We start from the raw sequence: 14,361 nt of genomic DNA on the forward strand, positions 1-14,361 counted from the left end.
TAATATTGTTTGAACTAAAGAAATGTTTGTCTTTTTGCTGATTATTATTTGTCGCTTTTTAGCAGTATCTCTTGTCCAAATGATTCCAAAGACTGATTATTTCTATACTATCGTGGTTCATCAGGTTCAGGTTAAGATAAGTGTAGCAGTTATCAGTTTTGAATTCTTGTTCCAAAAATTTTGATTTTGGCCGACTTTTCCCAATAGATGGCAAGACATAAATAATTTCTTAACGCTAGGTAGCGCTAGCAGTAGGCGTCTGTAGTTTTTGGCCTTGTTTATACTACTGAAGCAGAGTAAGGAAACTTTCTGAGCAAATTCTGCTCTCCCATAGATTGACAGTAGAAGATTTCAAAGTACAACTGGCTCGAAAACTTTAAATTTCTAACAAACGTAGCTCTTGTTGTTGTGTCAGCGAGTGACAATATTCTAATTCAAAATGAGTGGAGGAGTATATGGTGGAGGTAAATTATTCCTTACCTTACACAAAATTTTTCATTCAATTTATTTTGGTTTGTTTTGTAGACGAAGTTGGAGCACTCGTTTTTGACATCGGTCATTATGCATTAAGAGCCGGTTATGCAGGAGAAGATTCTCCTAAAGCTCAAATTCCCTCAGTAGTTGGTGTACTTGAACAGGCTGCATCGGTTGAAATGATGGATGTTGACAGAATTAAAGAAGCAGCTCCAGCATCTGAAAAGAAATATTTCATTGATACAGTGGCTTTAAACGTGGCCAAACAAGGTAGTACAAATATTTGTGACAGTTGAAATCATTTAATAAAAATTCTTTACAAAAATTAGACTTGGAGATTGTTGGCTACCTGAAGGATGGTATGATTGAAGATTGGGATATTTTTGAAAAAATTCTGAATTATACATATGCCAAATGCATAAAATCGGAATCAGAATTTCACCCAGTTTTAATGTCGGAAGCACCTGTATGTTTTATTTATTTTGTTATGCAATCGTTGTCTAAACACATTTGTTTACTCATTGTAGTGGAACACTAGAGCAAAACGGGAAAAGTTAACTGAAATCATGTTTGAAAAGTATAATGTCCCAGCATTCTACCTCGTCAAAAATGCAGTCTTGGCTGCATTTGCAAATGGAAGAAGCACTGGAATTGTTGTTGATAGTGGTTCAACTCACACTTCTGCTGTACCAGTTTATGATGGTTATGTTCTGTCTCAAGGTAAGAAAAACATTTCTTTTGAAATAAAAACAGAACTTAATTTTGATTTATTTAGGGATTGTCAAGTCACCCCTTGGAGGAGATTTTCTTACAATGCAATGCAAGCAGCTACTTGAAGGCAAAGACATAGAAGTTGTTCCTCCATACATGATTGCTGCCAAAGAAGCTGTCAAGGATTTCGAAAAACCTAAATGGACGCGAAAAAGTAATTTGCCGGAAGTCACCAAGTCATGGCATAATTATATGATGAAGGTAAAGAAAATGATTTAATTTGAATTCGGATCGATTCATATTTTTCCATCCAATGAGCAGGAAGTCATAAGGGATTTTCAATCGACAGCTCTTCAAGTGGCTGATGCGCCTTATGACGAAGAGACAGTATCTACTATCCCAATGGTTCATTACGAATTTCCGAACGGATATCACCAGGTTTGAGCTTAGATTGCGCTTAAATATGATCTATATCTTATCATCTAATTCATTACGATGTATTTAGGATTTCGGCTGTGAGCGTTTTAAGATTCCAGAAGCTTTGTTTGATCCTAGCTCAATCAAAGGTGTGGGAAACACAATGCTTGGCGTTGGTCATGTAGTGACGACCAGCGTTGGTATGTGCGACATCGATCTTAGACCGGTAACTCCCTTTCACTTGCTGTGTTATTTTTGTTCTTCAATTTCATTTTACATTTTTTTATAGAGCTTGTACGGTAATGTTATCGTTACTGGCGGAAACTCACTACTTTTAGGCTTCTCTGATCGTTTGAACAGAGATTTATCAGCTAAAACACCTCAGGTATATGCCACACGTTTCACCAGTGAAATGATTTGTATCCAATGTTTCTTATTTTCTTTTCAAAACAGAGTATGAGACTGAAAATCATCAGCGCTAGTGGATCTGGTGAGCGTAGATTCGGTGCCTGGATCGGAGGTTCAATATTGGCTTCGTTGGGATCCTTCCAGCAAATGTGGATTTCTAAGCAAGAATACGAAGAAGGTGGCAAGACACAGGTGGAGCGTAAATGTCCGTGAAATAATCCTGATCCTTGGAATTTGAAATAAACAAACACGCCCCTCCCAATACATGTCTCATAATTCATGATTAAATGTAGCCCCGCTTATATGCTGGCATTCGATTGCATGTGGCTATTATCTATCATCTCGGATATAAATTAACATTTTTCAACAATTGTCTTTTCTTTGAATCTCCTCGTTACGGACTAAATGGAGTACCATTTACGTGACAAGTCTAAGGTTACGCCTCCGCCCTCCGGTACGTTTTTTTATGAAGTCAATGGTCCATTGAACATTACGAATTTTTATTTTATTAGCTGAAAGTACGACAGACCTGCGCTTGCTACGGCGGGTTTTTCAACTTGTTAAAACATGGTAAAACTCTGAAAGGGAAGTAAATCTTTAACAAATTCCCCAAAAGTAAAAGGTCAACTTTTCTTTATACGCTATTTCCAGAATGCGGTGACTTTTCTTTTAGTCTTCCCTGTTGCGTTATTGCGTTACTTCTAGTTGTAGAGCATTAAAAATTAATGAAAATTTGCAGAACCAAAATAAGAGTGAAGCGCTGCCTTGTAGAAAATGGTTGTCTGCTCAAAAATAATTGCGTAGAGCGAGGAGGGCTACTGATTGCAAAGGCAATAAAAAAAAAGGAATAATTGCGTAGAAGAAGGGGGGAAATACTATACTAGAACGTAGTATTCACAGCATTCAATATACATCACATTATTATGTACTCACGGGAACGGGAGGGAAAAAAGCGAGAGAGAGGGTGTCCGGCAACTAGTAATGCCAAAATTGCTGAAGCTGTTCATGAAAAGAGACTGGAAAAATGGCGTCTGTGAGTGAATCCTGTAACGCCGTCCATGATAATTTCTTGGCGTCTCAGGATAAAGTCGGTCTAATGCCGGCCTTTTATCAGGTAAATGATCGCTATTAAAGCATGTTTCATATTTTCTTAATGATTTGGATCATATTCGTCATTTATGCCACCGTTTGAGCATCGTTCTGAGACCACTTCTCTGTCATTGTATTGGAAGTTTTTCAGAGCTGGCTTTGTTATTTTTCAGTTGAATGAATATCTCGGAGGATGAGCCTTGTCTTATTCAACATTACTGGTGTAACCATTTTGCACTAGTGGTTTTCAGAATGTTACACTCGTTTTTTAATTGGATTCATAAGTTATTTGATTTGTTTATGTTGATCTGAGACAAAATGAATACGTCTTCAGAGCTTGAAGTAGCATGTTGTTTCAACTTGTATGATATGTTGTTTGGTTTTATTCTTTATTTTTATATGTGGATATGTTGATGTAAACTTATACAGGTACTTCAATCTTGCCTTAAGGATCCTGACAAGAAATACCAGGAAAAAGTGGATGCACTTCTTCGAGCATGGGAGACCCTTGCTTCCTACACAGATCAGTCTTCCCCAAGAGATAATGTTGATTATCTCACAGAAAATTTGTACAGGCAAGGAATAACAACAACAATTGAAATTTTCATTCAAAATTTATTCATTTTAATCTTTTAGGGATACTCTAATGCTTGTTTTACGAGGAGAATGGAAAAAAATACCCCAAGCAAACAAAACACATTTGAATGTCACTCTTCAAAATACCATCTCCAACTTATCTAACACACCTGCCTATAGCTTATGCCAGCATGTAATCCGTGTCGTCAATAATCCTTGGAATGATCCGACACTGGAAAAAATCATCGATGGTGAATCCATTAGTGATTCAGAAGGTAAAAAGAAATATTTCTATCTTTTTGGCTTGTTCTAAATCTTTCAAATTGTTACAGGGCTTGAATTTTGTTTGGCGGAGATGCCAACGCTTCTTACCATCAGGCTCGATAGGTTATGCGATGATAAGTGCAGAGACATTGCGCTTAGGCTAGTTGCTGTCTACAGGAAATGCTTGCAAGATTCTTCTGATTCAAGATTTTTGGATTCTTGTGCAGTGTCTTTTCAAGAGCAGTGGCTAGATCTACATGTGGCACTTCTCTACAGTTTCAAAAAGAAAGAAGAGGTTATAGCGATATTAAAACAGCTTTCATTAGAAGATGGCTACAACCTTGTACAGCGGCTTATCGAGAAGGCTCCATCGCAAGGTCAAGCACAAAGTAGCGGGAGTAGTGGAATTAACAGAATTTGGCGTCATCATAGCTTGAAGACAGCCGAGTTTTCTAGCCAGTGTTTACTCACCACTGCTTTGATCATCTGTCCTCCACCCAACTGCCTCTCGTCACTCGCCATTCAGCTGGTGAATCTGCAAAAGAGGATCGGCAATTCAAATCAAGCTGTGATCGAAATGCTGCACACATTGGTAGATCAGAATAAATTTATGACATCGGCTCACATGTATATCCTATGCGCAACGCTATCAGAAGAGGTAAATAGTTTTTCATCAAAAATTGCGAATATTTGTTACTAATTTTTATTTAAACATTTTCTTCTCATAGTTCCGCGACGATTTGAAGTCATTTTGTATCGAGCTTTACGTCAGAGCGGTGGCGGTTGATCTCAACGACCTAGAAAACCGAAAGTTAAACCCCGAAAGCGGTGGAGTCAAAAGTGGTGAAATTGGTTTAGCTGCAGTGTTTTCGAAAATGGCTGAACTGGTCCGCGCCAACGTGAGAATCTGCAGGGAAATTGCATTAACAGCGTTCTCCCTTCATCCCACCAAGGAGCGATTTGACAAATTGGTAGAACTGGCAGCTTTAACACTCGAGCAGGGGCTCAAATTAGAAACAGTGGCAGCCATCGGAGAAGGACCGTCGTCATCAATAACAATCACCGACTACAATCAAGCCATCATGGAGCATGGCCGAGGTGCCGTAGTTGGTGAACCACCACCAGGAAGTGGAGGAGGTCCGGGTGGTGGCTTTACCAATGGTGGAAGGTCTCGGGAAGAAAACGAGAGTTTGAATTTAACCTTCACCAGTGTCAAAGAAGCGTTAGAGGATGCTGATAGCGGAGTGGACTTAAGTGACATCACCAATGGAATAGGAGAGCAAGAGATCGGAAGCCCGAGCACGCTATCCCAGGAGGAGGAAACCCAATCGCCCTACTCCGACTCGGCTGCTGATACATTGGGTGTATCCAAAGCTGTTATCAACGACCTAGCTAGTGTGGTGCACAGTGTGCGATGGGACGTGCTAACCTGGAAAATTGGATGGGAACAATTGAAACCACTCTGCCGGCGCTATATGGCTGACCAGGAAAATATGCGCTCCGTTACCAAAGAACTTCTTTTTCTTAAAATCGATTACAACCGGTTTAAAGATATGCCTCGTCCGGAGAGAGACGAGTTTTGGGGCATCGAAAAGGGTTATGAAAATTGCGTAGATCCGGTGATTGAAATTGAAGAGAGAAGCCGATCCCGCGTGAAATCGGAAGCAAAGCGTCAACAATTAAAGAATTCATCTAGGCAAGCTTCCGGAAGCTCCAGCCCGTATGCGAATGAACAAGCCGAGCGCAAAAAAGTGTTAAAGAAAAAGACTTGGATGCGCAAGGTGACCTTATCGCTCAAAACCTCGTCAGATTCCGACAGCAGCATCGGTTTCAGTCAATCTGTAGTGAGCACTGAAACTAAATCAGTTCCAGAAGGCGTCAAACGATCCGCCAGGATTAAGGCAAGCAAAGTACGTTATTAATTTTTTTTTTTTGTAACTCAGCATGACTAAAATAGAAATAATTGTAATTTTTTCCATTATTGTTTAGAAAACCACCTTTGGCCCTCGGGGCTCACCCCTAGTGAAAAGATTGCGCGAAATCAGGCCCGATTTTGGCAACGTCAATCAATGGCAAGATCCTTCTTGTCCGATGACACAAACCACTCGATCTCCAATCTGCGATCCTGCAGATTTATCCAGCAATAATGTTGTACAGCAGCACCTGCAATTGTCTCGTTGTCCGTCGTCTTCGTCCTCTACTTCTTCGTCTCCTTGTCACATCGCCGCCGATCATTTCGCACCCATGCTAAGTACATTGGACATGCAACCCAAAGTAATTCTTACAAGAACACCGGTCGACTGTCCTGGACCTTCTCCAAACAAAAGACCACATAGCGCAAGCAAAATGTTCCCAGGAGTTGATACCCCGTTTGGATGTCGGGTTTTGCTAGAAAAACTTGGTAAAATGCATCCCGGAGTCGAGCGGACTATGACTAACCTCAAAGGCCTTGATAATGTCCAGGTAAAGAAGAGAATTTAACTTCGGAATTTAACTCTTGAGGGAAGATTTAAAGAAGCATTTTCTCTTTCAGGTCAGACCACCTCCAACTGCCGTGCACATGGTGCAGCTTCGCAATCTACCTGCCAATAGCCGTATAGGTACTAACGGATTGCCAGGCAGCACGGAAGGGAATGGCGGTGCCAATGTGAACAACAACAACAACGGCAACGTCCCAAGTGATCACCGGCAAGAGCAACAACAGCAGCATCAGCAGCAACAACAACAACAGCAGCAACAAGAGGAAACTAATAAAGCGGGCACTTCTTCCGCTTCCTCCTCCTCGCCTGGCAGCGAAGATACACCTGCGTACACTAGTACGTCCAGTGTCCAAATCACTGCTGCACCATCCGGAGGCGGCTCTGCTTCTGTCAGAAATGATACAGATCCGGACCCAGTGACTCTGGTATCGACTCCTTCGGTCAGCATCTTCCAAGTGGCCCATCGACCTGTAGGCAACAGTAGTGGTGCTGTACTACAGCCAGTTGCAGCCGTGACGGGTTTCAATCCACCGAATCCCAGGGTCAAAACTCCAGCAGCTTCTACTGCAACACGTTTACCAAAACGTTCCAGGAACGCTGCCTCTGTTGTGCGACCTTGTCTGGATGATTTACCTTCCGTCACCCTGTCACAAATGTTAGCGCAGTCGCCTAGCATTGATAGTACGGAAGCGACTTCACCCCTGTCACAGCCTGTTGCCATATCTAATGGACCGAATCAAACATCTGGAACAACGTCCGCCGCAACGAAACCGACCTCTCAATCAGGGACAACACGATCGTCACGAGGCCAACGATCCCGAGGAGAACCTAGTATCCCTCCCAGTCCGGGAGATGGCACACTGGTGTCATCGACCGTGTCTGTTCCCAATAACTCGCCACTTCCATCAGATATAAGTTCTCCTTGTCGAGTTCCCTTGGTCAAGTATGTCGATTTGGATATGGTTAGCAGCCCATCGCGACCTAGGCCTGGAAGCACCACCGGAGTACGACGTCATAGTCAGGGCTCCAATTCGAATTCGCCCGATCCACACAGATCCAACACTGCCAAAAGTCATCGAGGAGCAGCTGCTGGACAGAATCCATCGAGTCCGGCGCTGAGCAGCCCACAGAGCCCAGCTCTACAAGCTCCTCCCAGTCCGCTGTCGTTTCGCAAACAGCAGCATCATCACGTATACCGGCAACAAGAGAACAAGGCAGTTACTGGTGATCGACTGGCATCGCCCAGTCATCCGTCGCAATGTTCTTCACCCTTCTCCCGGCCGTCAAGTCGTTCACAGGTAATATTCAGTGACAATCCAATATTTAATTAAATGCCCTATATGCAATGTGTAATTTTTTGTGATAGGACACTAGTCCGAGCCCGTCATCGGAAGTGCTCGGCGGATCCATGTATCCGCCAGGATTCCTTCCTTACGGTCCTTCAGGAGACACGGGATCGAATTCCAACCACCCTGGCACGAGTCCGTCTCCTGGAGCGTCTGCATCCGCCAGTCGTTTATCCAATTTCGGTGGGACGTCGCCTAGTCAATCCAACGCACCAAATTTCCCATCAGCGCTTCCAAAGTTCGGACAGGCTTTCGCTAAAAAGAGTCACTTTGACGTTATGCCTGTATTAGGATCCATGAGCTCACCACCGGCTGCTGCCATGACAACAAATGCGTCCTTGCCTACCGTCTCCTCGTTACAAGACCCCAATTTACAGGTCACTGGCATTATTTTCTTAATTGAAATCGAACATGCTTTTTAATTTGTTTGCTTTCTCTTCCACAGGTTGGGCGAATGATTAACAGCAATTTAGGAGGTAGTAGCTTTGGGGACAGCAGTCGAAGATTCGCCGGTGAGCAACATAATCCATCTGATGAAGAAGGATTGGGATCTAAACTTCATTCACTGTTGGAATCTGCTCTCAACGGGCAGATCAGTCGATCACCTACCAGAGGTCTGCCTCAGACGCAGCAATTGGTGACTGGCAATCCTGAAATGTTGTTGTCCGACTCGGCGCATTCAATAAGCCCACTCGTCGGAGGAATGGACTCGCAATCAGGCAGTGATATGGCCGGCAGTGGGGGTTCCCTTTCAGAACAGCTGCGTGAGTTTGAGTCGGTTTTCGAAAGAGTGGCTGCAAGCACTGGTGGCAGTCATCTGCAGAATCAGCCGGATCCGTGGTCGGACCTCGCCCATCCTGATGATGGATCCTACATGGGTGTTGGCCCTGTTGAATTCCTGGCACCATCGTCCACGTTTTCTGAATCCATGGACGTTTCCGAAGCCTCTCCTACTTCTCCGAATTCGGCCGACGGTCCTTTGTCATCCCAGCCAGACGATGGAGGATCTGCCACAGCGGTCCCCACAAATGGGAAGGCCGCTCCACTAATGCAGCTTCTCACAGTGGCTTCGGCTGCCCGTCAAGCATTGGAAGACGAAGAAAAAGAAAACGAAATTACTGCCCAGTCTCCAGTCGCTTCGGTGGAAGTCAAAGTTGAGCCCATCATGGAAGAAATAATCAGTGACGAAACGGACGAAAATAACGTCAACCAGGACGGAAAGTTGACTGAAAATCAATCTCACCTTCCCGTGCTGTTTCCAACCACCAGAGTAGTGTCGCTTTCAACCGTTTTCTCTGGGTCTATTGTGGTCAGTACTACAGAGGCTGGCCAGTCATCTGTCACCTCGTCAACTAGGAGTATAACGCCGCCAACCATTTCCGTTAAAACCGAGGCATCGGGTAAAAACAATCGAAATAAAACTGCCCAAAAATCTAGCCCGGTCGTCAGTCCTACCGCCAGCGGAAACACGACGCCCAGCAAAACGACACCAGTAGCTTCAACATCGGCTACGGCTTCATCGGCGAGTCCGGCTGCCAATAAAGCTCCCCAAAAAGCGCATGACGATGAGCACACGGTCTTAAGGGTGCAAGCCATTTTGGAGGAATACAAGGAGCAGTTGAGGAATTCACCTGATCTTCAGAACAAGCCGGCCCCTCGAAGGTAATAATGCGTGTTGCAATTTGTCTCATTTTGATGGTATTTTAATTTTTTTCTTTTCGTAGGCGTTCTAACCCTCTTCCCTCGCCGAATGCTACCCCAAAGAGGCGAAAGTCTGTACAGAGTAAAGTGAAGTTACTATCGCATCATGCACGGCCTGCCGAAGCCACTTCAGATGGGACTCCTAATGCTAGTAGTAGCGCTGATTCCACTCCGAGTGCACTGGCCGAACAGCTGTCCGCTTCTTCAAACGCGGATAGTGCTTCCATTACGATTCCAGCTGTAGAGTCCGTCAAAAGTGAGCCAGCTACCACTACGACCACCGCTACGACGACTGCCACTACGGGAGTTGTTAAAGCGGAAGCACAAAAGACGGAAGGAACGACTTCTGTCCAGGTCCTTAGCGCATCAGCCGGCATTCAGCTATCCATTCCGGTGAGCGCTGTAGTGACTAGCAGGACCACCGCTTTAACCATAACCAACGACGGAACGGCAAATGCAACGACAGCTGCTTCTTCAGGTAATTTCATTAGTTTCTTTCATTATTATTTGATTATTCTTTCCTACATTAATTATTCTATCTCATTTCAGTAGGAGCGACTACAGTTACCGTTTCGTCAGCTGCCACTCCGCTTACTTCTCTAACTGGAGTGTCCACCGTTCCCATAGGCATGCTTCATCAACAACTGCTTGTTCAATCCGGAACTGGTGGTGTGCGGCAGCTCCTGTTTCCTTTGAATTTCTCATCATCTCGAGGTGGTGCATCAACTCCCCGGTACATTCAAGTCAGACAAGTCACCATGAGTGGCCAACCTGGTGTGCTTAGTTTTCCAGCTCGTTTTGGTGCTCCCATCACCATGCGAGCTGTTGCGCACACTGCCGTCAATGTGACTCAGCCAGGACAACAGCAGATTCAGCAAGCTCAAGAGCAGACCATCACGGCCGTAAAGCCGGCTGTGACTGGAGACACTCACGTTATACTCTCTTCTGAGATCCCAGTTGCCACCCAGGTGAGGATTGATTTCTTTTTGCACCTGAATTGTTGTTTCGTTCTAACTGAAATGCTTGTCCCCCATTAGCCTGTGCCAAAGTCTTCAACTGGTGTGACTGGACCTCAGAGAACCACGCCGTTCAGTGCAGAACTGGAAACACCAACCACATGCTCAGCTTTAATGGTCACTCCTAAGTCTGAGCCGATCTCAATTGCTGCTGTTCCAGTCGCTGCATCCACCACGACGAGTGTCTTGAGACTGGTGCCTCAGTGTGTGCCAACAGTCAACAGAGTGAGCCTGCCTGTTCCAGCTGGGATTGACACCAATGCCCTCTTAGCGACGACCGTAACCGTCAATCGCACAACTGCAACTGCAACTCCCACTCCTACCCCACCTCTGACAATGGCTCCTGTGCCAGCGGACCCACCTGTTGTCGCAGCAGCCGTCATAGAGGAGACGGATCATAGCAAATGGAATGACCAAGGCACACCAAGCGGTTCCAGGAGTTCTGTGGATGGCTCGGTGACGCCTGCAGCCGACGAAAAGCTTCTCAATGACGCAGAGACGGGCGTTTCCGAATTCTTACCTTGTGCCGATTTCATGGGGCCTGGAGTTTCACCCTCGCCTTGTTTCAGCTTGTCAGACTCACCTTTAGGTTTGAATCATCTATCAAAACATTTATTTTACAACTTAACACAATTTTTTCGTACGTTTTTTTAACAGGATCGCAGAACTCGTCACCAGCCACGTCCCCGGCCACCTTCCAGGCGTCTTCAACTGAAGAGGACTCCAACGGGCTAGTTACACCTGGTGATGGAGATCTGCCACCGCCAGGAGGCAACTCTCGAAAACTATCCAAGTCGAAAATACTGAAACGAAACGTCAAACCGCGAATGGTCTTGGTTCGCAAAGATCACGGTGGCATGGAGTATCGCCGAATGAGTGACGGTGAAGGCGGGCCAGCCGTCATACGCAACGACCGGCGCACGCTAGGCAAGAGATTGGCGAGTAAACAAGTTGCCGTCGCGGCGGCTGCTGTTGCGGCGGCAACTATTTCTACCAGCTCTTCCTCACCTGTCCAACCTGAGAGTCGGACTTGTTCACCTTGCGCCCCATCGCCAATCTCCTTGCAACCCATTTCCGACGATTCTGAACCTGCAAGAACTGTGGTTCAAGGTAAGTGAATCAAATAATTACCCCTGTAGAATCATTCTGATATCTATTTTCTGTTTTCTAAACAGCCGTCAGACTTGTTATTAAAAAGGAAGGAGACATTTCTGTGGTGACATCGAAGTCGATGTCGACCACGCCGAGTAAACAGACTGAATTAGTTGTTGTCGAATTGGCTGAAACTGGACAGCAGAACCAAAATGATGCGTCTTCCACTTCCGCAGATCGAACGAGTAGTGATGTCTCGATCAAGGATGAGCCGGCTAACGAGGAGGATTCAAACATTAATGCTGTTTCTACCGAGACTTCGATGGAGATGGAAGAATACATTGTCCGACCAAGGCGTTGTGGCCGTCTGCAAAAGGAGGAAGTCTTAAATCAGCACGATCCTGATGTCTGTCCTCTCTCGGGTAAGTCCCTTTCGACTTGACAAATTAAAACGATATTGTGTATTGACCTGTCATTTTCATTGGTGGTAGAACGCGGTACAACCAAACGTCGATCGTCTGTTCGTACCAACGTGAAGAAGAACTGCCCTTGCTGCGTTAGCGTCAGTGAGGGGCGCAAACGAACTAAAAGTGAACCCCCGGGCATGGATAATGCGTCTCCGGAACACACGAGTCCTGCGAAAAAGGCTCTCATCAGCACAGCGACCTCGTGCGCTGCAGCGGCCGGAGTTGTTTCGACGGCAGCGTCGACGACGACTGTGTCAACATCAGCCCCAACTCTAGCCACCAACAGACCGAAAACGACGAAGAAATACGCTCAACGCAAAAGATGAGAGTTTGCACCTCATTCATTGGCACGCGCTTAACCCCACTCTCCTTGATAACTTCTTTATCTTCTACTACTGCTACTGCAACTAAACAAAAACCAAACAAACTGTCATCGAGACATTCCTGTGGTCTGATTTCCCCATCGTCTAGTCACTAAGATGGTTTCCGTCATCTGATTCGATTCGACATAGAATGGAACCTTGCCGTGCCACTCGTATATTTTAACCCGATCCTCGTCCTTTTGCCCCCCGCCCCCCTTTAACAGCGTAACAAATGTTTTTGTGTTCCGAAAAATCTTGACCTTGCTCCCCCCCCCCCCCCCCCCACTACCCCACACTTCTCCTCGTTATGGCGTTTCCTAGCTTTTGCCTCCCCCGGAATTTCTTACATTTGTCTCGTTACGTCGAGCGTTAGTATGTCGTGACACCCTCGTCTAGGTTTAGAATTCAGTTTGCCGTTTCTTTTGTATATTTCCCCCCTCCCTTTTCAAGACTCGAGAAGGCTCATTTGCAGCTTTCCTTTCATTGTTCCCCGTGCAGCTACATCAAATGGAATAGTTCTCCCATCCTTTCACAGACTCTCCTCCGGCCGAATTTTCCGCTTTATATCAGTGTCGAGTAGTTTATTTTCCCCTTCAAAACAAAACAAAGAAAACAAAAAATAAGGAGGGAAATTTTAAAAAAAGATTTCCATCTATTTCTTTTGGTCGTCGTGACTTGTTTATATTTATTGCCACATTCATATAAAACTACTACTCCCGCCCGAGAAATAGCTACCACTCCTCAAAAGGTTTTATTTCAATTACTATGATGATGGAAGGGGATATATTGCCAGCCTGTGATGGATCGCGTGCTCAAACACACACACACAAAAGAGAAAAAGTTGATAACAGCAGCCCTGTGGGAAAGTTAGGAAATTGGAAGAACTAGGAATTTAAAAAATTGCTGAATGTTATCATGAGGAAATGAAATGTTAGGAGTGTTGAACCCTTTGATATCCTCCAACCACACATCAGATGTCGTTATTTCTTGTTGGAATATCTAGGCAAAAGAGAAAGAAAAGAAGAAAAAAAAACGGTAAACAAAACAAAAATAGCAAAGCAGCCGATTGAAAGTTGTCGTTCTGTCTCACTCTCACTATCTCTTTATATTTCGTATCTTTCTCTTTTTACACACCTTTCTCTGTGTCTCCAGGTCACGCCAAAAACGGGGATTTTCTACTTTAATGTATTATAGCACATTTCCATTGGTGACTTGTCTTGTGTGGAAAACAATGTGTTTCTTCAATTAATTCTTTTCGTTTCGACTTATTTATTATTAATCGAGATGTGTTTTTTTTTTTGTAATTGGAAAGGAAATGGTTACAAAATCAGCCAATTGAAGAACTAAATTTACCCCTGGTATGTGTTATAAGCGTCTTGGTCACTCCCCTCTGCTGTTGGATGTCAAAAAATGATTTTTTTAATTCTTTATGAGAAAGAGGATTTTCCATTCCTGAATTACTCGGATTTCGTGAGCAAAATTTGTGCGTGTTGATTTTTGTACGTTTACTTTTTTCATTGTAAAACTCGGCATTACCTTTTTTGTGTTTTGATCTACTCCCACCTGGAATTCTCTGTCCTGAGCTGTGCCGTATTGCCCTCCCTCTCCCAATGTGTCTCATCAACTATAAAATCCATGTGTTGAGTGTGCAACACATTCTGTTATTTTTTTCTTATGTCAATTTTGTCCGGCTTTTCATTGCTCGTAACAAACGAATATACTCGCTGGAAAGTTGCATTTTTTGGCGCAATTAATTAATTAATTTTTATTTCCAAGTTCCCAGGAGTTTCAGTAGATCAAAAAGATCAAACCGTTTTTTTGTCGATTGTCCTCGTGTAAATGCGAAAAGGAGCAACGTCCTAGAAATTAATTAAAGACGATGTCACTGATCGCTTAATTCCAAGATTAATTCCTTCTTCCAAATATTGCACAGCCTTGTAATTTTCCCTCTTGGTTTT

General features: G+C 44.3%; 2 protein-coding genes across 5 annotated transcripts; both read left to right on the forward strand.

Moving 5' to 3' along the window:
* Positions 1-266: 266 nt before the first annotated feature.
* Positions 267-2,380, forward strand: LOC124197583 (actin-like protein 6B). The gene is made up of 9 exons (XM_046593098.1): positions 267-464; positions 526-744; positions 804-940; positions 1,002-1,194; positions 1,250-1,446; positions 1,507-1,623; positions 1,691-1,828; positions 1,892-1,987; positions 2,056-2,380. Exons 1-9 carry the CDS (start codon positions 440-442, stop codon positions 2,221-2,223), a joined length of 1,290 nt encoding a protein of 429 aa, XP_046449054.1. The 5' UTR covers positions 267-439; the 3' UTR covers positions 2,224-2,380.
* Positions 2,381-2,980: 600 nt separating this feature from the next.
* Positions 2,981-14,138, forward strand: LOC124198525 (mucin-5AC-like). 4 transcript variants are annotated; one of them, XM_046594384.1, is made up of 15 exons: positions 2,981-3,124; positions 3,529-3,674; positions 3,736-3,950; positions 4,008-4,597; positions 4,668-5,849; positions 5,929-6,402; positions 6,473-7,717; positions 7,786-8,142; positions 8,211-9,427; positions 9,490-9,944; positions 10,016-10,434; positions 10,504-11,071; positions 11,140-11,592; positions 11,658-11,996; positions 12,066-14,138. In XM_046594384.1, the coding sequence occupies exons 1-15, from the start codon at positions 3,035-3,037 to the stop codon at positions 12,365-12,367; spliced, it is 8,052 nt and encodes a 2,683-aa protein (XP_046450340.1). In that variant the 5' UTR covers positions 2,981-3,034; the 3' UTR covers positions 12,368-14,138. The 4 variants fall into 4 exon arrangements, with proteins under 4 accessions (XP_046450340.1, XP_046450341.1, XP_046450342.1 ...); XM_046594385.1 differs by having other exon boundaries at positions 10,019-10,434; XM_046594386.1 differs by having other exon boundaries at positions 4,668-5,840.
* Positions 14,139-14,361: the final 223 nt, after the last annotated feature.

The sequence above is a fragment of the Daphnia pulex genome, chromosome 7, assembly GCF_021134715.1.
Source record: "Daphnia pulex isolate KAP4 chromosome 7, ASM2113471v1".
Taxonomy (NCBI): Eukaryota; Metazoa; Arthropoda; class Branchiopoda; order Diplostraca; family Daphniidae; genus Daphnia; species Daphnia pulex.

What these genes read in the sequence shown, in the direction of transcription:
- LOC124198525 (XM_046594384.1), top strand. Translation starts at nt 3,035, where the DNA reads ATGGCGTCTGTGAGTGAATCCTGTAACGCCGTCCATGATAATTTCTTG. An exon ending in CTCACAGAAAATTTGTACAG is followed by an intron (nt 3,675 to 3,735) that starts GCAAGGAATAAC and finishes TTAATCTTTTAG; the next exon opens with GGATACTCTAATGCTTGTTT. An exon ending in ATCCATTAGTGATTCAGAAG is followed by an intron (nt 3,951 to 4,007) that starts GTAAAAAGAAAT and finishes AAATTGTTACAG; the next exon opens with GGCTTGAATTTTGTTTGGCG.
- LOC124197583 (XM_046593098.1), top strand. Translation starts at nt 440, where the DNA reads ATGAGTGGAGGAGTATATGGTGGAG. An exon ending in TTCCGAACGGATATCACCAG is followed by an intron (nt 1,624 to 1,690) that starts GTTTGAGCTTAG and finishes CGATGTATTTAG; the next exon opens with GATTTCGGCTGTGAGCGTTT. An exon ending in GCGACATCGATCTTAGACCG is followed by an intron (nt 1,829 to 1,891) that starts GTAACTCCCTTT and finishes ATTTTTTTATAG; the next exon opens with AGCTTGTACGGTAATGTTAT.